The 26,208-nt window shown below is 50.5% G+C and overlaps 1 protein-coding gene across 2 annotated transcripts in view; it reads right to left on the reverse strand.

Moving 5' to 3' along the window:
* LOC126336293 (putative uncharacterized protein DDB_G0271606) overlaps positions 1-26,208 on the reverse strand; it is a 65,110-nt gene that overhangs the window by 11,611 nt on the left and 27,291 nt on the right. Inside the window, exons 2-3 of one of the 2 annotated variants that reach the window (XM_049999827.1) lie at positions 24,084-24,462; positions 23,057-23,855 (exon numbers count right to left, since the gene is read on the reverse strand). In XM_049999827.1, the coding sequence (XP_049855784.1) occupies positions 23,057-23,855; positions 24,084-24,462 (1,178 nt within the window). Of the gene's footprint in view, positions 1-23,056; positions 24,463-26,208 lie in introns of both variants that reach the window. The other variant, XM_049999826.1, reaches the window with a different exon arrangement.

Raw genomic sequence — 26,208 nt, forward strand, 5'->3', positions numbered from 1 at the left:
ACAGGCAGGAATACCGTGGGCCTATTCTTACCCCCAAACCCTCAGGGGGTAAGGGTGAACCGGATACGGATCTCTGAGGCTCTGGATGGCGCTCAGAGAATCGGAGCAGATGACATAAGCAGAATGTCGGTGGTGGCAGACGTAAAGAACAGCCTGGTAGAGGGCAAAGAGCTCAGCTGTGAAGCCCGAACAATGGCCATGTAGCCGGTATTTGAAACTTTGTGCCCCGACAATAAAAGAACACCCGACCTCGTCATTGGACTTAGAGCCATCTGTATAAATGAAGGTCATATTAATGAACTTCGATCGAAGTTCGACAAAACGGGAGTAGTATACTGAACTGGGGGTATCCTCCTTTGGGAGCGAGCGGAGGTCAAGGTGAACGCGAACCTGAGCCTGGAGCCAAGGTGACGTATGACTCTCGCCCACTCTAAAGGTTGCAGGGAGTGAAAAATCAAGGTGTTGAAGGAGGCGACGAAAGCGAACTCCAGGGGGTAGCAGGGCAGACACATACAACCCGTATTGACGGTCGAGAGAGTCGTCAAAAAAGGAAAGATACGATGGGTGGTCGGGCATTGACAGAAACCGACAGGCGTAACGACAAATCAGCATATCGCGCCGGTAGGTGAGTGGCAATTCACCGGCTTCAGCATGAAGACTCTCGACGGGACTAGTATAAAACGCTCCGATCGCAAGCCGTAAACCCCGATGTTGTATGGAGTTGAGGCGGCGTAAGATGGACGGCCGTGCAGAGGAGTATACAAAGCACCCATAATCCAGCTTGGAGCGGACGATCGACCGATATAGGCGAAGTAGGACGGTTCGATCCGCTCGCCACGACGTGCCACTGAGAACACGGAGGACATTTAGAGAACGGGTACAACGGGCAGCCAAATATGACATGTGGAGACCAACTAAGTTTCCTGTCAAATGTAAGACCTAAAAATTTTGTTGTCTCCACGAATGGGAGAGCAACGGGGCCGAGTCGTAAGGACGGTGGGAGAAACTCTTTGTAGCGCCAGAAGTTAATACAGACCGTTTTCTCGGCAGAAAAACAGAAGCCATTGGTGACACTCCAGGAGTAAAGACGGTCAAGAGAACGCTGAAGAGAGCGCTCCAGGAAACATGTACGCTGCACGCTGCAATAGATGGTAAAATCGTCCACGAAAAGAGAGCTGATACATCATCTGAGAGGCAATCCATTATTGGATTGATCGCTATGGCGAAGAGAGCAACGCTCAAAACGGAGCCCTGTGGCACCCCATTTTCCTGGCGAAAGGTGTCTGACAGGACAGAACCCACACGTACCCTGAACTGTCGATCCATTAAAAAGGGACGAATAAAAAGAGGGAGGCGACCGCGAAAGCCCCATGTATGCATGGTGCGGAAAATGCCCGCCTTCCAACAGGTGTCGTAAGCCTTCTCCAAATCAAAGATCACAGCCGCGGTCGGGCGCTTGCGCAAGAAGTTATTCATAATGAAGGTCGACAAGGTAACCAGATGGTCAACAGCAGAGTGGCGCCTACGAAATCCACATTGTACATTGGTAAGTAGGCGTCGAGATTCGAGCAGCCAAACCAAACGAGAGTTAACCATTCGCTCCATCACCTTACAGACACAGCTGGTAAGCGAGATGGGTTGATAACTGGAAGGCAAGTGCTTCTTGTCCTTCCCCGGCTTAGGAATCGGTACAACGATAGACTCGCGCCAGCATGCGGGAACAAGTCCCTCAATCCAGATGCGATTGGAAGTACGAAGAAGGAAGCCCTTACCCGCAGGAGAAAGGTTCTTCAGCATCTGAATATGAATAGAATCAGGCCCCGGAGCGGAGGACCGTGACTGGGCAAGTGCATTTTCGAGTTCCTGCATGGTGAATGGGGCATTGTAGTTTTCACAATTCGGGGAGTGGAAATTAGGTGGCCGTGCCTCCTCTGCCTGTTTTCGGGGGAGGAAGGTGGGGGGGGGGCGGTAATGGGTGGAGCTCGAAACCTCTGCGAAAAAGCGGCCGAAGGCATTGGAGACATCCTCAGGGGCCACAAGGACGTCATTCGCGACCGTCAAGCCAGAAACTGGTGAGTGGACCTTAGTGCCAGATAGCCGGCGCAGGCTACACCAGACAACAGAAGGAGTAGAACTGTTGAAGGTGCTTGTGAAAGCAGACCAGCTGGCTTTCTTGCTTTCTTTAAAAATACGACGACACTACGCACGTAATCGTTTGTAATTGATACAATTCGCCACTGTAGGGTGGCGTTTAAAGGTGCGTAAAGCATGTCGACGAGCACGGCGTCTCTACATGCTGCGGTCCACCAGGGGACCGGTACGCGGCGTGGGCAAGAAGTAGTGTGAGGGATGGAATATTCAGCAGCAGTGAGAATGACTTCCGTGAGGTGTGCGGCCTGATTATCGCAGCTTGTGAAGGTTTGATCCTGAAAGGTCGCCCTGGAAGTGAAGAGCCCCCAGTCTGCTTTGGAGATGTTCCAACTAGTTGAGCACGGAGCGAGGGTATGATGTAGGAGATGGATAACACACAGGAAGTGATCGCTTGAATATGTATCAGAAAGTGCATACCACTCAAACCGGCGTACAAGTTGGGTAGTACATACAGAGAGGTCTAAATGGGAATAGGTGTGAGAGGTGTCTGAAAGGAAAGTAGGGGCTCCAGTATTGAGGCAGACAAGATTGAGCTGGTTGAAAACGTCTACTAACAGGGAGCCCCTAAGGGAATGGTGAGTATTGAAGTCTCCAGTTAACAAAAATGGTGCAGGGAGCTGAGCAATAATTTGCAGCATGTCTGCCCTGGTAACGGCAGACAACGATGGAGTGTAAACAGTACAGATGGAAAATGTAAAATTGGGGAGAGTAATGCGGATGGCAACTGCCTGCAGGCCGGTGTGCAATGTGAAGGGATCATAGTAGATATCATCCCGGACCAGCAACATAACCCCTGTGGAATACCTGCCACAGGGGGTAAGTCAAAACGCTCAGAGGTGTAGTGTGCCCAGGCATTTGATCGCATGGGCGTAGCTTCGTTTCCTGCAGGGCTACGACGAGCGGACGGTGTGAGCGGAGCAGCAATTTCAAGTCCTCTCGGTTGGAACGAATGCTGCGAATATTCCAGTGAATAAGTGCCATCGTGAGATGAAGATGCAAGAAGGGGGTCATCTAGAAGACCGCTGAGAGCCCAGCTTCGAGCGAGCACTGCCGCCGCTAGCAGGAGGCGGACAGTCATCGTCCATTTGTTCTATAGGTTCATCGGCCATCTTGTGAAGATGGCCGGGAGGGGGAACTTCCTCTGCTGGTGAATGGCCAGATGTTCGGCTACCAGCGGTGCGGCCAGGCGAAACGGATGACGGCCTGGGGCAGCAACCGCTGGGGGGTGCAGGAGGATAAATGCACCGTGGCGGGGAAGGAGAACTGTGCTTCCTATGAGCCTTCTTGGAAGGTCGTTTTGTGGAAGGATTGGTCGATGGCTGAGGGTTCGAGGGTTCGAAGTATGTAGAAGGTCTGCACGAGACGGTTCTTTCTTGAAGGCCCGTGCTTCTGACCTCTGGGTCTTCGTCCTGGCAGAAGCTGATCAAGGTGCTTGTGTCGGAGGGGCGACGGGAGGAAGAGGAGACGTCGACCGGGCGATCTTAGCACTGGTCGAATCGATGACCGTAGTGCTGAAGGTCAAATCGCATGTCTGCCTCTCCACCTCCCTTGTAGTCCGAGGAGAGGCGAGGACAGTACTGTACTTCCCCGCTGGGAGCAACGTGGGCTTCCTAGTAGCGAATAGCTTGCGAGCAGCCGAGGTGGAGACTCTCTCTTTGACCCTAATTTCTTGGATAGAGCGTTCTTCCTTGTAGATGGGACAGTCGCGGGAGGACGCTGCATGGTCACTGCGACAGTTCACAAAACGAGGAGACCGAGGTGCACAGTCACCCTCATGGGCATCCCTGCCACAAGTCACACATGTGGCCGCATTGGAACAAGAATGGCGAGTGTGATTGAAACGCTGACACTGGTAGCAGCGCGTAGGTGTCGGGACATATGGGCGAACAGAAATAACCTCGTAGCCCGCCTTTATGCGTGACGTCAAGAAAAGTGTCCGGGTCGGTACAAGGTCATAGTTGACCTTTTTCATGACCCTATGGACAGCCGTCACACCCTGCTCAGCGAGGAAAGACTGAATCTCCTAGTCAGTCAATCTGTCGAGTGGTCTAGTATATACCACACCATGAGACGAATTCAAAGTGCGGTGAGCCTCCACCCGGACAGGGAACGTGTGCCCCGAAGCAGTTTTTGTGCCTGAAAGGCGCTCTCAGTTTCTAGTAGCAAGGTACCATTACGCAACCTGGTACAAGACTTGACAGATCCGGCTATGTCAACCCTTTCGTTATCCAGAAGGGCGTAGATGCCAAAGGAAAAATCCTTTCTGTCCTCAGATCGAGAAACTATGAGGAACTGTGGGGTAGGCGGTAGTACTTTTGTCACTGGTGGCCGGTCAAGTTTCCATTTGTGGGCAGAAGTCGAGAGAGAAGAAAAAGAAGAAGAAGAAAAAGAAGAAGAAAAATCCATTGCGGAGGAATATCCCATGATTGCCAGCGTCTCCGATGGCGCGCTTCTTCCTTCTGGGGACCCTCTCAGGGGACACTCCCGTCTTAGGTGATTGTTCACACCTCAGGTCACACCTCCCGAGAAACAGACGGAGGGACCAATCGGCATGATTGGAAGGTGTCAGCTCAGGCAATCACCCCTCCCTGGGCCTGGCCTTTACCCTGGGGTACGTGCGTGCCTTACTTGTCTATCCAGGGCGGGGAATTACGCATTACCCCCGTCACCGGCTACGCGTGCGAACGCGTGGGTCGGCCTTCAGGCATGCACAGGGAGGAAGGAAGAAGAGGAAAAAAAGGAGAGAGGGAAAGAAAGGACAGACTGTCTCAAACGCCGAAGCGGAGACCAGAGAAGGAGAAGAAGGCAAGGAGAAGAAGGCAAGGAGAAGAAGGCAAGGAGAAGAAGGCAAGGAGAAGAAGGCAAGGAGAAGAAGGCAAGGAGAAGAAGGCAAGGAGAAGAAGGCAAGGAGAAGAAGGCAAGGAGAAGAAGGCAAGGAGAAGAAGGCAAGGAGAAGAAGGCAAGGAGAAGAAGGCAAGGAGAAGAAGGCAAGGAGAAGAAGGCAAGGAGAAGAAGGCAAGGATTGTTGTTGTTGTTGTTGGGATGTTTAAGGGGGACTAAACAGCTAAGGTCATCAGTCCCCCATTCCAAAAAACCGGCGAAACAAAATTTACGGAACAGGTAAAACCCCAAGGGGGGAGGAGACGCCCCTCCCCCCAGTCACTGTAAGAACACCAATGTGTCAGCGAACACTAGAGACAAGAAGAGTACAGACAAACACTGGACAGAAAGAAATGGAAGAAAATAAGAGGGTCAGAGACTGGTTGACTGACCATGGGAACAAAAATTGGGAAAGAGTCATCCATCCGAATACACACATTAAAATCTGCAACCAATGAGACACTCGAGGACAAGATACACAGAAAGGGAAAGGGACAGGTCCCCCCCTAAATGGAACCATAAAAAGGACTACCACGGATAAAATTTAAAACGTCGTCAGCCATGGAGGCATCGTCGCATAAAACCAAAGGCAACGTGCCCGGGAGATTAAAAGTCTGCCGGAGGATGCGCAGGCGGGGACACTCCAACAAAATGTGGGCGACCGTCAACCGGGACCCACACTGACACGGGGGATCCTCCTGACGCAAAAGATGTCCGTGCGTCAGGTAGGTATGGCCGATGCGGAGCCGACACAGGATGACAGAGTCCCTGCGAGAAGCCCACAGGGAGGACTGCCACACATCGGTAGTCTCCTTGACAGCCCGCAGTTTATTCAGAGAAGTCAGGCTACGCCACTCATCACGCCACATCTGAAGCACCTTACGGCGCAACGCCAGCTGCAAATCACGAGCCGGGAGGCCGATCGCCAAAGTGGGGGCGTCGACCGCCCCTTTGGCCAGCCTGTCGACACGTTCATTCCCCGGGATGCCAACGTGACCTGGCGTCCAAACAAAGACCACCGAACGACCAAAGCGGGTAATGGCAAAAAGAGACTCCTGAATAAAGGATACCAGAGGAGAAGAGGTATAGCAGCGGTTGATAGCCTGGAGGCTGCGCAGGGAGTCACTGCAGATGACGATGGACGTACCTGAGCAGGAACGCATATGCTCAAGAGCGCGCAATATGGCCACCAGCTCTGCAGTAAAAATACTGCAGCCAGCCGGCAAGGAGCGCTGTTCAACATGGGCAGCGTGAGCAAAAGCGTAGGCAGGACGACCATCCACCAGGGAACCATCAGTGTAGACAGGCTCACAGCCTGAAAATAAGACGACGAGCGCAAGAAAACGGTGACGGAGGGCCACATGCGGAACCGAGTCCTAGGGTTCCCGTGCCAAGTCCAGGCGGACGGACGGACGGGTCATACACCAGGGAGGCGTGGGTGCACAGGCCCGGAAGGGCGGCAGAAGAGGGAACGACCCCAGATCCGACAGCAGGGACTGGACACGGACAGCAATGGAAAGCCCAGACCTAGGTCGCCGGTCGGGCAGAGGGAGGACCCTGGCAGGGAAAAGCAGGCGATGATTGGGATGGCCCGGTGAGCAATGCACGTGGACAGCATAGTCGGCGAGCAGTCGGTGGCGGCGAATCCGCAGCGGGGGAACCCCGGCCTCCACCAGCAGACTATCCACGGGGCTCGTACGGAAAGCACCAGTTGCAAGCCGAACCCCACAGTGGTGTATGGGGTCCAACAACGTCAACACTGAGGGCGATGCAGACCCATAGGCTAGGCTCCCATAATCAAGCCTGGACTGCACAAGGGCTCTGTACAATCGCAACAGCGTGCTGCGATCTGCACCCCAAGATGCATGGCTCAGGCAGCGGAGGGCGTTGAGGTGCTGCCAGCACTTTTGCTTCAGCTGAGTAATATGAGGAACCCATGTGAGCCGGGCATCAAAGACGAGTCCTAAGAAGCGGTTAGTGTCCACCACTTCAAGTAGGTGACCGTCGAGGTAAAGTTCCGGATGAGGGTGGACCGTCCGACGCCTGCAGAAGTGCATAACTCGAGTCTTGGCCGCAGAGAACTGAAATCCATGAGTCAGAGCCCATGATGCCGCCTTGCGAACGGCTGCTTGCAGCCTGCGTTCGGCGACTCCCGTAGTCATTGAGCTAAATGAGATGCAGAAGTCGTCGGCATACAAAGAAGGAGACACCGACGACCCCACAGCTGCAGCCAGACCATTAATGGCCACTAGAAATAAGGAAACGCTCAACACCGAGCCCTGCGGGACCCCATTTTCCTGTATGTAAGATGAACTAAAGGCGGCACCGACTTGCACCCGGAAAGAGCGGCGCAATAAAAAGTTTTGAAGAAAAGCTGGGAGCTGACCACGAAGACCCCACTCGCGCAACGTAGCAAGGATGTGATGCCTCCATGTTGTGTCATATGCCTTCCGCAGATCAAAAAATACAGCAACGAGATGCTGACGGCGGGAAAAGGCCGTATGGATAGCAGATTCCAGCCGCACCAAATTGTCCGCAGCAGACCGGCCCTGACGGAAGCCACCCTGGGATGGAGCGAGGAGACCGCGCGACTCAAGGACCCAACACAAACGCCGCCCCACCATACGTTCGAGCAATTTGCACAAAACGTTGGTTAGTGTAATGGGACGATAGCCGTCCACCGCCAGAGGGTCTGCACCGGGCTTCAAGATGGGAACGATAACACCCTCTCGCCATTGCGACGGGAACACGCCCTCGCTCCAAATGCGGTTAAAGATGGTGAGGATGTGTCTCTGGCAGTCCCTGGACAGATGCTTCAGCATCTGCGCGTGAATGCAGTCCGGTCCTGGCGCTGTATCAGGGCAATTGGCGAGGGCAGCGAGGAATTCCCTCTCGCTGAAAGGAGCATTGGATTTTTCAGAACGACGTGTGTGGAACGATAACGGCGTCCGCTCGGCGCGCTCCTTTAGAGAGCGAAAGGCAGGAGGGTAAGTTGCAGTCGCAGAGCTCGTAGCAAAGTGCGTGGCAAGGTGGTCAGCAATGGTGGCGGCGTCCGTGCAGACAGCGCCGTCCAGGGAGATTCCAGGGACACCCATAGGGGTCTGGTATCCATAAATCCGCCGGATGCGGGACCACACGAGCGACGGGGAGACACGGGAGCCCAAGGATGAAATGTACCTCTCCCAGCATTCCTGCTTACGCCGTGCAATAAGACGACGGGCCAAGGCACGGAGCTTCTTAAAGGCGATGAGGGTCTCCAGAGACGGGTGCCGCTTATAACGCTGGAGAGCCCGCCTACGGTCGCGAATAGCCTCAGCAATCTCCGGCGACCACCAGGGGACAGACTTCCTCTGAGGGAGTCCAGAAGAGCGAGGGATGGCAGTCTCGGCCGCAGAAATAATTGACGAGGTCAAGACACGGACCACCTCGTCAATGTCACCCTGTGGGAGAGAAGCAATGGTGGCAGCGGAAGTAAAAGCCGGCCAGTCAGCCCTGTTGAGAGCCCAGCGGGGCAGGCGCCCAGAAGAATGACACTGGGGCAGTGACAAATAGATGGGAAAATGGTCACTACCACACAGATCAGGATGCACTCTCCAGTGAAGGGATGGGACAAGTCCGGGGCTGCAAAGAGAGAGATCGATGGCCGAGAACGAGCCATGGGCCACACTGAAATGCGTGGGAGCACCGGTGTTCAAGAGACTAAGGTCGAGCTGAGCCAACACATGCTCCACAGCGCGACCGCGGTCATCGGAGACAGTCCCACCCCATAGAGGGTTGTGGGCATTGAAATCGCCCAGAAGCAGCAATGGCGGCGGGAGTTGAGCCAGCAGCGCAGCCAAGACATGTCGGGGGAGTTGCCCATACGGAGGAACGGAAACAGAGCAAACAGTAATAGCCGGCGAGAGCTCAATCCTGACAGCGACTGCCTCTAAAGGCGTCAGAAGGGGTACTGGTGAGCTACAGACAGAGTGGTGAACAAAGAGGCAAACTCCACCTGAAGCTCGTTGACAGTCAGCGCGGTTCTTATAGTATCCCCGATAACCGCGAAGGGCAGGGGTCTGCATTGCTGGAAACCAAGTTTCCTGAAGAGCAATGCAGAGAACAGGGGAAACACTCAAAAGCATCCGGAGCTCAGGCAGGTGGCGGAAATAACCGCCGCAATTCCACTGGAGAATGGAAGCAGGAAGGGACTGGGAGGGCGTTAAGTCCACTAAGAGGTAGACGGCGCCGCAGAGTCAGCTGACTCTCGCTCGGTGGCGGCCGTTGTGTCCATAGGAGAGGTCCCCGAGGGTTGCGTGAGGGCGAGATCCGCGGCAGAGGCGAGGATCTCCACCGCATCCCCAGAGCAAGAGCTATTGACAGCAGGCGGTACTGAAACTGCCGGAGTGTCCTTCTTGGACACGTTCCGGTCCTTCTTCTCGCGTCTGTCCTTTGGCTTAGAGGGCTGGGAGAGTTTCTCTGAAGGAGCGTCGGAGGCTGACGACGACGAAGAAGCCCTACGACCAGCAGGTGGATGAACCTTCAGCCACTGGCTGACATCCGGCTGGGTAGCAGAAGAAACGGAAGAAGGGAGGGCCCCGAGGGACCCCTTCCGCGAGAGAGGAGCCGGCAGAGACGAAGCCGGCGGAGACGACGCCGGCAGAGAAGGGGGAGGGGGAGGGGGAGGGATCGAGCCCCCTGATTTTGGAGCAGATGTCACTCCTGAAGCATGTGCGGGGGGAGTGACAGAAGGGGGTTTTCCCCCAACTGCTAAGGGGGCAACAGAGGAAGGCTTGCCCCCAGACACAAGGGGGGCAGACAGAGATGGACAGCCCCGAGGGCCAACTGAAGGCGGCACAGAGGAGGCGACAACTGCCGCCCGCGAGGGCGACGATAACGTAGCTGCAGCATAAGAAGTTTGAAGAGGGACAGGATGCAACCTTTCAAATTTCAGTTTTGCCTCGCGATAAGTAAGCCGGTCCAGGGTCTTAAACTCCATAATCTTCCGCTCCTTATGAAGAACGGGGCAGTCTGGCGAGCATGGAGAGTGGTGTTCCCCACAGTTGACACAGACAGGCAGAGGCGCACATGGAGAATCGGGATGAGAGGGGCGTCCGCAATCTCGACATGTGGCACTGGATGGGCAATGGGAGGACATATGCCCAAACTTCCAGCACTGGAAGCACCGCATCGGGGGAGGGACGTATGGCTTGACGTCACAACGGTAAACCATTACCTTGACCTTCTCAGGCAATACAGCACCCTCGAAGGCCAAGATACAGGCACCGGTGGCCACCCTGTTGGTCTTGGGTCCTCTGTGCACACGACGGACAAAATGCACACCATGTCGTTCCAAGTCAGCTCTCAGCGCGTCATCGGACTGTAACAAGAGGTCGCGATGGTAAATAATCCCCTGGACCATATTTAAGCTACTGTGGGGAGTGACGGTAACAGGGACGTCTCCCAGCTTATCACACAAGAGCAACGCCCGTGACTGGGCTGGGGAGGACGTCTTAAGGAGGATGGACCCATTCCTCATTTTAGACAAACCCGCCACTTCCCCAAACTTATCCTCCAGGTGTTCCACAAAAAACATAGGCTTTGTCGAAAGAAAGGAGTCACCATCAGTCCTGCTGCAGACAAGGTATTGTGGTACATAAGGCTCCTGCTTGGCACTAAATCTGCGTCCCTCCCATGGCGCAGCCAACGAGGGGAACGACTGAGGATCATATTGTGCAGCATCGAATTCAATTTTGCCTCGCTTAGAGACGCTGGTGGCAGTGCGACCACCAGCTTGGTGAGATTTATTGCGCTTCATTGCGCCACATCCGCCCAGATGCCACCTACTCCGAACGAGGGCTCTCCCCAAGGGCGCCACCCAGCCAAAGCAACGGGTACCTGGCCGATATCCCATTGCCCGGAGTCCCCGTGCCCCAGACAAGATGGGCACATACTCCTTGGCATGCATGGGGAGGAAACAGCTCTGGCATCTGTAGTGCGATCCCTGCGTGGTCAGGGGGCTACCACCAAGAGGGTACATGACGACCCCACCACAACGGACTGGCTACCGTGCTGGATTTTAGGTGTTGAAAGGGTCCACAGTTGCCGTGGGCGCTAAGAAGGGGATTGCGCACAAGACGAGGAGGCAGCCCAGAAGACATGGGGTGTAAATCCCTCCACACGACAATAGATAGCATGCAATATGGAGGTGCACAATGGACCAATAGAAAAACACCACGTAAGGCGTCCTTCCCCAAATGGCACGCACTAACAACGGAAATTTTGAAAATGGCAGGTCAAACCCAAGTGGGGACCATCACATAAGGCCGAAACTTTGAAGACTCCTTTTAGTCGCCTCTTACGACAGGCAGGAATACCGCGGGCCTATTCGTACCCCCGAACCCGCAGGGGGGGAAGGCAAGGAGAAGAAGGCAAGGAGAAGAAGGCAAGGAGAAGAAGGCAAGGAGAAGAAGGCAAGGAGAAGAAGGCAAGGAGAAGAAGGCAAGGAGAAGAAGGCAAGGAGAAGAAGGCAAGGAGAAGAAGGCAAGGAGAAGAAGGCAAGGAGAAGAAGGCAAGGAGAAGAAGGCAAGGAGAAGAAGGCAAGGAGAAGAAGGCAAGGAGAAGAAGGCAAGGAGAAGAAGGCAAGGAGAAGAAGGCAAGGAGAAGAGTAGGTAAGACAGTGAGATGGAGAAGAACAAAGAAAGGAACCAACCAAAGGAAGGAAGAAACCAGAAGTGAAAAACCAAAATGAACGCAAATATAGGTCGTGAAACCGTCCGTCTCCGGACGCAGGCGCTAACTACCCCCTTGAGGGGGAGGGACTCTTTTAGTCGCCTCTTACGACAGGCAGGAATACCTCGGGCCTATTCTAACCCCCGGGGCCGCAGGGAAGGTGCACGCAACTGTTTATAATGAACACAGGTCACCGTTGTATTATGGCAGTTAAAAAAGTGGAGACAATGTCTCCACTCGCAAATCGCGTTACTGCACCGCTCACTCCACCAGGGGACCAGGACATGGCATGGCAAAGAAGTAGTGTAAGGTAAGGATTAAGTTCGTAGAAGACTCTAGCTGATCATCACAACTGGGGAAATGTTTGTCGAAGGGCGCCAGGGAGGAGTGAAGCCACCAAGTAGAAAGAAAAATGGTTGAAATGGTTCTGAGCATTATGGGACTTAACATCTGAGGTCACCAGACCCCTAGGATTTAGAACTACTTAAACCCAACTAACCTAAGGACATCACACACATCCATGCCCAAGGCAGGATTCGAACCTATGACCGTAGCAGTCGCGCAGTTCCAGCAGCTACCGCGGCTGACCAGCCTCAAAGCTTCCAATTGGGTTTACAAGCACATGTGTTAGGAGTCAGCAAACTTATAGTGCACAGAATATGGTCGTTCGAATACATGTCAGAGAGAACAGACCACTCGAAATGACTGGCTAGTGATCTGTGCAGAATGGTAGGTCTAAATGCGACTAGGTGTGCGTGGAGTCTGAAAGGAATGTCTGTCCTCCAGTGTTCCGAAAGAGTGAGATCATTGAGGTCAGCCAAGAGAGAATCTCTGCGACAGGTTTTCGAAGAGGCCTAAAGAGGATGGTGGGTGTTAAAGTCGCTGAGCAGCAAAAAGGAGTGAAAAAAGCTAGAGAAAATCTGCCATGATGCCAGCGAATGATGAGATGTAGACATTACAAAGAGAAAAGGTGGAAAGAGGAAGGAAAATGCAGAATGCAACAGCTTTCAGCCGGGTGCTCAAAGAGAGTCTTGCTGTGGATATCATTCAGATGAACAATGTGTCTCCACCTTGATATGAAATGCCATCCTTGGAGGTAAGGTCAAAGTGGTTGCGAGATCACAGTTTCGTTTAATGGAGGCGGCAGGGAACAACTGCATGCTGTGATTCCGAGAGCATCCATAATTGCTCGTTGTTTTATCTTATATCAGGAATGTTCCATTGGAGAAGAGTCATATTGGGGCACTGGGGAGGATGGAAAAAACAAAGGGCAGTCACGTAGGCAGCTGCCAAGTGCCAGCCTTCAAGAGATCAATGTTGCAGGGTGCAGAGGCTGGAGCTTCCTGTGCCATGAAGTCTACAAAGGTGTCAGCATTCTTCTTGGGTTGACCTGCAGACTCCAGGGCAGGTAAGAAGTAGACAGTCCATACTGGCGAAATGGAGGTTCGCCGGGTGAAAATAAGCAGAAGATGTCAACTTAATGATTTCTCTCTACCAAAAATTTGCTATAATTCTAAGTGCAAATGTGGCTGAACAAGTTGTTTGAGGAGTTCCAAAATTTGTTTTTCCAATTTAAATTCTTATCAATATGGACACCTAAGAATTTTGAAGTTTCCAGCCTATATATTATTTGATCACCATGTGTTACATTTATCACTGGTGCAGTACCCCTAGAGGTGCAGAACTGAATGTGATGTGTCGTCGTGAAATTCAGGATGAGACCGTCAGCAGAAAACCAGTCTGATACTTTTGAGAACGTTGTTCAATATTTCTTCCATTTCTGTTCGCATACTGGGAGTGCTTACAATACTGGTGTCATCTGCAAAAAGAAGTAATTCTGCTTGTTGTACATTAGACGGTAGATCATTTACATATATGAGAAACAGAATTGGACCCCATACGTCATTTTTCCCCAGTCAGAATTATGCCTTTAGATCGTGTTGGTTGGATTACTTCTAAGTACAACTTCTTGTAACCTTCAGTACCGACTGGTTTGATGCAGCTGTCCATGCTACTCTATTCTTTGCAAGCTTCTTCATCTCCCAGAAACTACTGCAACCTACATTCTTCTGCATCTGCTTAGTGTATTCATCTCTTGGTCTCCCTCTACATTTTGCCCTCCATGCTCCCCTCCAACACAGAACTGGTGATCCCGTGATGCCTTAGAACGTGTCTTACTAAACGATCCCTCCTCCTAATCAAGTTGTGCCACAAATTCCTCTTCTTCACAATTCTATTCAGTACCACCTCATTAGTTACGTGATCTACGCAACAAAATTTTAACACTTCGTCTCTTGTTAGAAATCTATTAAGATGTCACAATTGTGTGTTTCACACTAAGTGTTCAAAAAGAACTCTTAATACAGAAACAAAAATGGGAAATGGACCATCACCAGGCCCAAGCCGATATTGATCTACCTCTGTGGAGTGTTCATCTTTTAACAGGTCTTAAATGATTCCGTTACATTCGCAAGCCACGCCCATAAACAACATTAGTACGCGATATGACCACCACAGGCACGAGCACACACATTCGTTGCAAGATGAAAGAAACTTCCAGAGGTCATCCTTAGTAATTTCTTGACGTGCCTGAAGCACATGCTGTGTCAGTTCGTGAATGTTGCTGGCTTGAGGCTGGTATGAAGACTAATGTCTTCCCATCGCATTCTAGACATGTTCTACGGCTGAGAAATCAGCGGACCAGGCAGGCACATATTCCTCAAAGTGTGTGTTAGTAACTGCAGTGTGAGGTGGTCTTCTGTTATTCTGCTGAAATATGCAATTTGGTACCTTCTTCACAAAAGGTGCAACAAGAGTGTTTCCTAATATTTCCACGTATTGGTGATCATTCAGTCTCTATTCAACGACTACAAAGTACGTCCTGTTGCCATATCCAATAGCTCCTCAAACCGTGATTCCAGGAGCTCGAGTGGTAAGGATTGCTTCTTGTGACATTTCAGCAGGACATTTAATGACACTCTGGTGGCGATCTGGTGGCCACAAACATAATACCATAGAATGCCACTCAATGTACGAGTTGGCTGGCTGTACACTATAAAGTATCTTGTCTTTGGTATGGTGTCAGCAGCACATAGTGCGTGGCAGCACAAGATATGCACACAGCTTCCAATAAACTGTTTTGCTGACGCTACCTGTAATCTCTGCACGAGCGTCAACTGTTGTCGTCCGCCAAAGCCAGTTAATCGTATGGTCACCTGTTTTCACCTTCTGGAAGGTTATCTGCCTATTCTTTCCACACTGTTGTCCTTAGACCACACCCCCACACACTTTTTGTAGCCATTTCCATACAACTGTCTTTTCTATCTGGCAGTATGATGTCCCAACGTCTTTCATGACAATAATTCAACTTTTCTCCAAGGCCGAAAAATGAGATTCAATATTCTCTCCTCTGGGCATTCCATAGTCTCTTCTCTGGGCATTCTGTGTTGTGAGCACCACTTTAACGTTACTGGAACTGATAGATACATGCATTAACCAGCATGGCCTCGTAATATATTTCGTCTGCAGGAATGTCTATGTACTGCAGATATTGAAAAGTAGATCATGTGAGTGTTCAGTTCTAATCAGCATATCCTACACTCATGGAAATACTGGGTAATTAAATTGGTGCCATTCGTTACGGTGTTTACGTCTGCACGAATTAAACATTGCCAGATTTAAAAAAAAATTGTGCCAGCAGGGAAGCAAAATATTTAACAATAATAATTGCAATAGGATATGCGGGAAGAGAATGTGGAGAGACAACTAGAGAGAAGGGACGGTGGGAGGTGCGGGAGGCGGGGGGGGGGGGGGGGGGGAGAGAAGTGAGCACGGTAGCGGCGAAAAGAGATCGCCTATGTGAGAAGGGGGTGGTTATAGAAATACATACACAAAATCACACTATTTTAGCAATGTGCGGGGAGGTTAGATGGCTGGGTTTGTTGGCTTGTTTTACGGCGCAAAAACAACTAGGATTATATGCGCCCATGTAGAAACTGTAGAACACGAAAAGGAGTTCAGAACGACTACACTTCAATCCCAGTCGATAGAAGAGGAGGGACGTGGAGAAAGGTTTATCAAATTCGTCATAGAGAGACGTAGATCCTGAACTAAAGATTGAATGTCCTTCACCGTATTGCTACGATGGATAAATAGTAAAACACGGCTGACAGCCCTCGCGTCGTCCGCTAAAACGGCCGATAACTCCAACGGCAAACATGCAAGAGGAGGTCGGCCAAGCCAATGGGAGAGATTTAATTCCCCAGAGCTTGTTCCCGTAAAGATGGCAAACACAAATGAGAATATAAGTGGTTAAAAAAGGGCATTCCGTCAGGAAATGTCGGACCGTCAAAGGTTGATGGTAATGATCACAAAGTGGTGGGTTACCACCACTTAACAAATGGCGATGACTACAAACAAAGTGCCTGATTGGCAACCTAGCTAAAATCATCTGACGGCGAGAGCGCCGCGGGGAGGTCGTCCGAGCCGCTGGGAAGGGATTAATAACCCAGAGCTTGTTCCCATGAAGGGAGGGCCAGTGGTGATGCCAAAGTGACACCACTTGGTGACAGACGGCAACACGGTGATCACCGGAAGGAATGGAAGAGCTAGCGGGCAAAGGTAGCACTGCAGCCTTGGCAGCAGCCTTGGCAGCTTCGTTTCCCGTCAGACCGACGCGACCTGGGACCCACATAAACGTTACGGTGAGCAGGTGACAGCTTTTCCGGACCCATTACCCAAGAAACAGACCGTGTGCAGCACACACAGGCTTTGTAGCACACAGAATCCGAGCAGCTGACGCAATTGAAAAGCCTGTGTCGCCAGATGAACTGCGTGGCCTGATAAAGGGCGAAGAGCTCTGCTGTAAATACTCAGCAGTGTTCTGGAAGTTAATACAGAAAAATGTCGGCGCCAGTGACGAAGACACACCCACACCACGATCAGTCCGAGAGCCATCAGTATCCACAAAGGTAACAGAGCGAAGTTTCGTGCTAAGGTCGTGAAACTGGAGGGGCGATAGAACGAGGATGGAGTAGTGTCCTTAGGAAGCGAATAAAGGCCAAGCTAAACGTGGGCAGCCGCACGAAGCCAGGGTGGTGAAGGTTTCTCACCCATCGGTAAAGTGGCAGGTAGCGTGAAGTTAAGCTGCCAGATCACGAGTCGAAGGCGAACTCCAGAAGGTAACAGAAAAGGTATGCACCCAATACTGGCGATCAAAGGAGTCATTGACGAAGGAGGTCGAGGGTGAATGGCCACACATGGCAGACAAATGGTATGTATATCTGCTGGGGCGAAAGTCACTTTGGGAGGACATTGGTGGTTCCACAGCTTCTGCACACGGACTCTCAACTGGGCTAGTGTAAAAGGCACCACTTGCTAAAAGGATGCAACGATGGTGGATAATATTGAGACCGCGTAAGAGGAAGGGACTTGGAGATGCATAAATGGGACACCCATACTTTAGTTTCGAAAGGATAAGGGACCGGTACAAATGGAGGATGATGGTTCGATCTGCTCCCCAGGAAGTACCGCTGGGTACACATAGGACATGAGGGACCGTATACAGCAGCCTGCCTCCTAAGACACGTGGGATGACCAAGAAAGTTTACTATCGACCATGAGCCCCAAGAATGTGGTTGTTTTAACGAACGGAAGAGTAACAAAGCCAAAATGTAAAGACCGTGGAAGAAACCAATTGCGCCGCCAGAAATTCATAGAAACGGTTTTGTCAGTGAAAAACAAAAATCATTGTCAATGCTCAATGAGTAAAGACGATCGATACATCGCTGAACACGCTGCTCAATGACACACGTACATGAAGAACTGCAATAGATGGCAAAATCGTCAACGGAAAAGAGAGCCGGAGATACCCGGCTGGAGATAGATCATTATAGTATTAATGGCGATAACAGAGAGAACGGCGCTCAGGACGGAAAGCTGAGGAACACCTTTCTCCTGGATAAAGGAGTACGACTGTGCTGAAGTCACACGTACCTTGAAAACTCTTAAAATTTCCTGAAGACACGCAACATGCGGCTACGGAAGATCAAAGTGTAGAGAGTATGGAGGGTACCAATAATCTAGCAGGTGTGTCAGGCTTTCTCCAAACTAAAGAAACAGCGCCACAGTCCGATATTTCCGCAGAAAAACTTTGACATGGATGGCTGAAGTGACGAAATGGTCCCCTGCAGAACGCTCTGAGCTAGAAATCAACACTGTACAATGGCTAATATGGCTAATAAATTGCCAGACTCAAGACACAATACCAGCTGGGCATGACATACGTTCCATCAGCATGCAAAAACAGCTCGTGAGAGAAATAGGGCTATAGCTTGAAGGAAGGTATGTCTTTATGAGGGTAGCTTCACGCCATTGTCTGGAAACGTGCTTTCTGCCCTGAAGAGGCTGTATGTACGAAGGAGAAAGTACTTGCCTGCAAGAGAAAGGTGCTACAACATCTGAATGTGTTCGTCTGACCATGGGGCAGAGGATCGGGATGGAGTGAGAGCATGATCTAGCTCCCTCATAGTAAAGGCGGCATTGTAGCACTCACGACTGTGCCGCCTTCGCTCTTTTCCGATGGCGATGGAGGAAGTGAGAGTAGCTTGAAACCTCCGAAAAATGGCGGCCAAAGGTATTAGAGATAGGAATACAGCCCACAATGACATCATCTGCTCCTATCAGGCTGGAAATTGGGGGATGGACCTTGGTCTCCGAGAGCCATCAGAGGTTGGCCCACACGACAGAAGAGTTGGCTGAACTGTTAAAAGAACCATTAAATGAAATCTAGCTAGCTTTTCTGCTATCCAGAATTAGGCTGCGAAACTGTGCACGCAGCCGTTTATAATGAATGCAGCTTGCTATCGTAGCGTGACTGTTATAAGCACGGAGAGCACGTCTCTGCACGCGAATTGCGTCACAGCATGCCTCAGTCCATCAACAGACTGGAACATGTCGCGGTAAATAAGTGCGTGGAATGGAACGTTCTGTGGCGGCAAGGATAACGTTTTTAAGATATTCTACCTAGTCATCACAACTGGGCAAATGTCGTTCGTCGAAGGTTATCAAAGAGGGGTACAGCCACTAGTCAGCGACAGTAAGCTGCCATTTGGGTGTGTGCATAGGTGGGGTAGCAGTCAGCAAACGGATAGGGCATGGAAAATGGTCGATCGAGTATGTGTCAGAGAAAACGGACACTCGAGATGATGGGCAGTGCAGAAGGAGAGGTCCGAATTGGAATACGAGTGAGTGGAGCGTGAAAGAAATGTGAGTGCTCCCATGTTAAGGCAGGCACATGAGGTCAAGTTGATTGAGAGGTCAGCCAAGAGGACGCCTCCGACAGGTTCTGTGTGAGCATCAAAGAGGATCATGTGCATTTAAGTCACCGAGCAGCAGAAAGGGGTGATGGAGTTGCCCCATTAAGCTGGAAGAAGTCTGCTCTGGTGACACTGAACGAGATAGGGATGTAAACGATACAAAGGGAAAAGGTCAAATGAGGATGGACAATGGGGACTGCAATAGCTTGGAGGTGGGTAGTCAGGGAGATGGATTAACTATGATCATCATCCTGGATGAGCAGCATGATTCCCCCACGACATGGAATGCCGTTCGTGGGGGAACCGACCAGGAATAAATGCTAGAGTTCAAAGTGGTCGTGAGGACGCAATTTTGTTCCCTGGAGGTAGAGTAAAAGTGGACGCTGCAGTTCTAAAAGTAGCTGTAAATACTCTTTGATGGATCGAAGGCCGCAAACGTTCCATTGGAGGAGAGTTATGATGAGGAAAAAATGAAGGTGTGTCACCTTGACAGCTGCCGAGTGCCAGCCTACGAAGACTCGCTGCTACAGGTCACAGAGGCAGGAGGATCTTGCTCCATGAGGTCTGCAGAGGCGTCAGCGTTCTCCTTCTGTTGGTCTGCAGATTTCAGGGCAGAAAAAGAGGTGGTTGGTGGGCACCGGCGACACGGAGGTCGTCCAGGCAAGGGTATCACGTGGCGACACCATCGATGAAGATGTCCGAGTCGTCAAAAAAGAAGACTGTTTGCCTTTTTTTTACTTCTTGGAGCCTTTGTTTCTACATCTACATACAAACTCCGCAACCCACCGTACGGTGCGTGGCAGAAGGTACCTCGTACCCCAACTAGCATCATCTCTCCCTCTTCCACTCCCAAACAGAACGAGGGAAAAATGACTGCCTATATGCCTCTGTACGAGCCCTAATCTCTTATCTTTGTGGTCTTTCCGCAAAATGTAAGTTAGTGGCAGTAAAATTGTATTGCTGTCGCCTCAAATGCTGGTTCTCTAAATTTCCTCAGTAGCGATTCACGAAAAGAACGCCTCCTTTCCTCTAGAGACTCGCACCCGAGTTCCTGAAGCATTTCCGTAACACTCGCGTGATGGTCATCAAATCTACCAGTAACAAGTCTAGCAGCCCCCTCTGAATTGCTTCTATGTCCTCCCTCAATCCGACCTGATGGGGTCCCAAACGCTCGAGCAGTACTCAAGAATAGGTCGTATTAGTGCTTTATAAGCGGTCTCCTTTACAGATGAACCACGTCTTCCCAAAATTCTACCAATGAACCGAAGACGACTATCCGCCTTCCCCACAACTGCCATTACATGCTTCTCGCATTTCATATCGCTCTGCAATGTTTCGCCCAAATATTTAATCGACGTGACTGCGTCAAGCGCTACACTGCTACTGGAGTATTCAAACATTACAGGATTCTTTTTCCTATTCATCTGCGTTAATTTACATTTATAGATTTAGCTGCCATTCTTTACACCAATCACAAATCCTGTCCAAGTCCTCTTGTAGCCTCCTACAGTCACTCAACGATGACACCTTCCCGTACACCACAGCATCATCAGCAAACAGCCGCACATTGCTATCCACCCTACCCAAAAGATCATTTGTGTAGATAGAAAACAACAGCGGTCCTACCACACTTCCCTGGGGTACTCCAAATGATGCCCTCACCTCCGATGAACATTCACCATCGAGGACAACGTACTGGATTCTATTACTTACGAAGTCTTCGAGCCACTCACATAATTGGGAACCAATCCCATATGCTCGTACCTTAGTTAGGCGTCTGCAGTGGGTCACCGAGTCAAACGCTTTCCGGAAGTCAAGGAATATGGCATCCGTCTGATACTCTTCATCCATGGTTCGCAAGATATCATGTGAAAAAAGGGCGAGTTGCGTTTCGCAGGAGCGATGCTTTCTAAAGCCGTGCTGATGCAGGGACAGCAACTTCTGTCTCAAGGAAATTCATTATATTCGAACTGAGAATATGTTCGAGAATCCTGCAACAAACCGATGTTAAGGATATTGGTCTGTAATTTTTAGGATCCGTCCTACCCTTCTTATATACAGGCGTCACCTGCACTTTTTTCCAGTCGCTCGGAACTTTACATTGGGAAAGAGATTCGCGATAAATGCAAGCTAAGTAAGGAGCCAATGCAGTAGAGTACTCTCTGTAAAACCGAATTGGAATCAGGACCTGGTGATTTATTTATTTTCAACCCATCACTATGTCCTTGTCCTCCATATGGTAATCAGTACGAGACTCAAACGGCGATATGTTTGTACGATCCTCCTGCGTGAAAGATTTCTCAAACGCTAAATTTAAAATTTCAGCTATCGTTTTGCTGTCTTCCGTTGCCAGGCCAGACTGATCAGTGAGTGACTGGATGGAAGCATTCGACCCGCTTACCGATTTTACGTAAGACCAGAATTTCCTTGAGTTTTCAGCAAGATCTTTTGCTAAGGTATGACGGTGGTAGTGGCTGTATGCTTCGCGCATCGCTCGTTTTACAGCAGCACGAATCTCTACTAACTTTTGCCTCACTAGGTAGAGGTTGGAAGGACTAGCTGACAGGTGTCAGTTGTCAGTGTAGAGTAATGTACTGGAAGGCCCACCATATGACCCCAGTAGTATTTACACTGAAGCTCCGAAGAAACTAGTATAGGCATCAGTATTCAAATACAGAGACATGTACAGAGACAGTATACGGCACTGCAGTCGGTAACACCTACACAAGGTAAGTGTCTGGCGCAGTTGTTTGATCTTTTACTGCTGCTACAACGACAGGTTATCAAGATTTAAGTGAGTCTGAACGTGATGTTTTAGTCCACGCACCAGCGACTGGACACAGCGTCTCTGAGTTAGTGATGAAGTGGGGATTTTCCCATAAGCATTTCACGAGTGTACCGCGAATATCAGGAATCTGAAAACATCAAATCTCTGACATTGCTGCGGCCAGGAAAAGATCCTGCAAAAATGGTACCAATGACAACTGAAGAGAATCTTTCAGCATGATAGAAATGTAACCCTTTCGCAGATTGCTGCAGGTTTCAATGCTGGGCCATCAACAGTGTGCGAAACATTCAACAGAACACCATTCATATGGGCTTTCGGAGCCTAAAGCCCACTGATGTACCCTAGACTACATGACACAAAGCTTTATGCCTCACTTGGGCCCGTTATCATCAACATTGAAGTATTGAGGACTTGAAACGTGTTGCCTCGTCAGATGAGTCGTTTCAAATTGTATTGAGCGGATGGATGTGTACAGGTATGGAGACAACCTCATGAATCCATGGGCCCTGCGTGTCAGCAGGGTACTGTTCAACCTGGGGGAAGCCCTGTAATTATGTATGGCGTGTGCAGAGCATATGAGACCCCCTGATACGTCTAGATCCGACTCTGACAGATGGCACGTACGTAAGCATTCTGTCTGATCACCTGCATCCATTGACGTCCATTGTGCATTACGACAGACTTTGCCAATTCCTGCAGGACATTGCGGCATTCCACACATCCAGATTTGCTAACAGAGTGGCCACCAAACTCTACAGACTAACATTTTGGAGCATATCTGAGATGCCTTGCAACTCGCTGTTCAGAAAAGATCTCCACCCTCCACCCACCCACTCCCAGTACTCTTACCGATTTATGAACATACCTGCGGGATTCATGGTGTCGAACCCATACCACGTCGTGTTGTGGCCCTTTGTGTGTGTGTGTGTGTGTGTGTGTGTGTGTGTGTGTGTGTGTGTGTGACAGAGAGAGAGAGTGTGTTTAACAAAATGCTATACTTATCAGAAGACTAACAAAGCTCACTACCTCCCACCACCATACTTTGAAGTCATCTTTCACTTTATGTCATGTTCTCTACATAGCTGAGAAAGCAACAAACAAAAAAGAAATCCTGTATTTTTGGGATTAATGGCCATGTGGTGTAAGAGACCTCCTAATAGAGAAAAATACGCCTTAAGTAACTCTCATTTGGAAAGAATTACAGACTTACTGGCTGGTGGCCTCGTGTTAGAGCCTCGTTGTGTCCGTGCAGCAGCAGGACTAATAGAGCCACCATTTGTTATTGGAGCTGATTCTGTCGTCTTTGCTGCCTCACTCTCCTCAGGATGATGCTGTTGCTGCCGCTGTTGCTGACCCAGCATGACAGCCATCTGCTGCTGCTGACGCAGCGTGGCAGCCGTCTGACGGTGCTGCTGACCCATCATGGTAGCCCTCTGCTGCTGCTGCTGCTGCTGCTGCTGCACCTGGCCCAGCAATGCAGCCCTCTGTTGCTGCTGCTGCTGCTGCTGCTGCTGCTGCTGCACCTGGCCCAGCAATGCAGCCCTCTGTTGCTGCTGCTGGACCTGGCCCAGCAATGCAGCCCTCTGTTGCTGCTGCTGGACCTGGCCCAGCAATGCAGCCCTCTGTTGCTGCTGCTGGACCTGGCCCACCAATGCAGCCCTCTGTTGCTGTTGCAGCAGCAACAGCAGCAGCTGCTGCTGCTGCTGCACCTGGCCCTGCGTGGAAGCCCTCTGCTGCTGTTGCATCTGCACCTGGTCCAACATGGCAGCCCTCTGTTGCTGTTGCAGCTGCATCTGCACCTGATCCAGAATGGTAGCCCTCTGTTGCTGTTGCTGCTGACCCAGAATGGCAGCTATCTGCTGCTGCTGACCCAGCATGGCAGCTATCCTTTGACTTTGTTGTTGTTTGTAATGGTGATGCAGAACAGCCATATGCTGTTGACTCTGGATGGTAGTGATTAGTCGCTGCTGCTGCTGCTGCTGCAGTCCTGTTGTGGTGGATGTCTGTAACTGCGTTAGTGGTGGTATTAACTGGGGACCAAGCAATGGGTAACTTGAAGCACCATTTAATGCATGATGCTGGATAGGCCTCACCGTGTTGTTACCAGCTACCGGGGCATAGGGCAGGGTATAGCAGAATTCTGGTTTTTGCTGGACAAGCATACTTCTGCTAGCTTCAGGATGGTAACTCTCTGTCACAGGTTGACTCAAATGTGCAGGAGCTGCATCATGACGTACCTGTTGCTGAATTCGCTGCTGAGCTGGTACTGGCATCCGTGCAGATGGTAACAGCCCACCTCTTGTGCCTGACCGCTCAGGTGTAGTGTTGTTCACTGAAAGCTGCTCCACAGCTGAAGCTTGCCCAGGCTCCAGTGGTCCGAACTCTGTCATCAGAATATCCTGATGGTTATAAACAGGGAGTCCATCTTGACAGTAGCTCGAACCACACGTTGCGCAGGGTTGTGTGTACCAAAAGGGCATCGGAGTCTCAAGTGGGCCTACAACAAATTCTGCCTCCTCGACCATGTGTAGCGAGCTGAACTCTGTGGTGGGCAGCGGTACGCCATCTCCAGGGCGTGAGAGGCAGTTGGACTCATGCAGGGGACATGTGCCAGTCCTGGAACATATCACCATCACGTCTTGCACTGAGCTGCCTCCTGCTGAAACTCCTAACAGTATTTAAGTCAGTCAATGTTGTAAAGTACAAAAAGTAATTGTTGATATATAATACGATCCGCTATAAATACTTTCAAATATGCTGTATTTCAATATCATAACTGGTTTCACAATGTCATGGCTATCTTCAGATGAGTGACGTTTCCTACTGCACTGTTATCTTCAGCATGTTATTCAATACTGTACTGCACAATTATATTTGGATATTCAGTGGACTTTTTTGTTTAGATAGTAGAAATATGCTAATAAACCTGCATTCATTTATACACAAGGTGACGGTTGTCTACACCTATGTATGTTCCTGTTGGTGAGATCTTTGCCTTGTTATGGTCCTTTAACTTTTCCAAGATCATGTATAAGCTTTTTCACTACAAACAGCTCTGACATTATAATGAGTGGCGTTCTCCGCAGTTGATGCAAGTGGGAGAGGCGCACATGGAGTATCTGTGTGCAGTGGACGTCCGCAGTCTCGACATGTAGCGCTGGAAGTGCAGCGGAAAGACATGTGCCCGAACTTCGAGCACTTAAAGTACTACATAGGGGGGAGGAACGTATGGTTTAACATTACAGTGGTAAACCATCACCTTGACCTTTTCAAGCAATGAATCACCCTCAAAGGCCAAGATGGAGGCACTGCTAGCAACATTGTTGTCTTCGGGTCCCCTGTAATGCGCTATATGAAATGAACACCCCGCCGTTCTAAATTAACTCGGAACTCTTAGACTGCAAGAGGAGATCGTGATGTAAAATTAACCCCTGTACCATGTTGAGGCTTTTATGGGTAGTGATGGAAACAGGAATATCATCCAGCTTGTCACAGACTAGTAACGCCCAGTATTGGGCTGGGGATGCTATCTGAATCAAGACTGCGCCGTTTCGCATCTTGGACAGTGCTGTCACTTCTCCACACTTATCGTCAAGCTGTTCAACGAAAATTTGAGGCTTCGTAGGCAGAAAAAGAGTCCCCATCAGTTCTGCTGCAGACTAAAAACCGTTGCGAATATGGCTCTCTCCGTTCTGTAGCCCTACGTTCCTCCTATGGTGTAGCAAGGGAGGGGAACTATTTAGAGTCATACCTTTGGGAATTGTATTCAATCTTGCCCTTTTTAGAGACCACCAGAAAGAGATGACAATCCGCTTCATGGAGGGCCATCCGCCCTGATGCCACCCACTCCGATCAGCGGCTCTCCCCACGGGCGGCACCCAGCCACAGGAAATGCCACGTGGCATGATGACCGTTGCTGGGGGTCCTGATTCCTCAGAAAGACAGGCTTCTACTCCTTGGCATATGTGGAGAGTTTACAGTGCAGGCATCCAGCAGTGCGATCTCTGTGTCGTCGGGGGCTACGACCAAATGGGTACATGAGACCCCCACCACAACGGACTGGCTACCATGCTGGATACTGAGCGCAGAGAAATCCAATATTGTCACAGGGCGAAAGAGGATAGGAGACAATGGAAGATGACAAGCTCCGGAAAGTGTCCTCACCCAAATAGTTGAATCGCAGGTGGAGATGCACAGCCATAACAAGAGATACAGGAAATTAAATCTAAGGGCTCGATGTATAACTCGTGCACCACGTAATGCGTCCTTCCCCATATGGCCCGCACATCTGTAGAATTATGAAAGTGGCAGGTCAAACCATAGAATGGGACCTGAACTCATTGGGCCGAAAACTGAAACACT

Source organism: Schistocerca gregaria, chromosome 2 (assembly GCF_023897955.1).
Source record: "Schistocerca gregaria isolate iqSchGreg1 chromosome 2, iqSchGreg1.2, whole genome shotgun sequence".
NCBI lineage: Eukaryota > Metazoa > Arthropoda > Insecta > Orthoptera > Acrididae > Schistocerca > Schistocerca gregaria.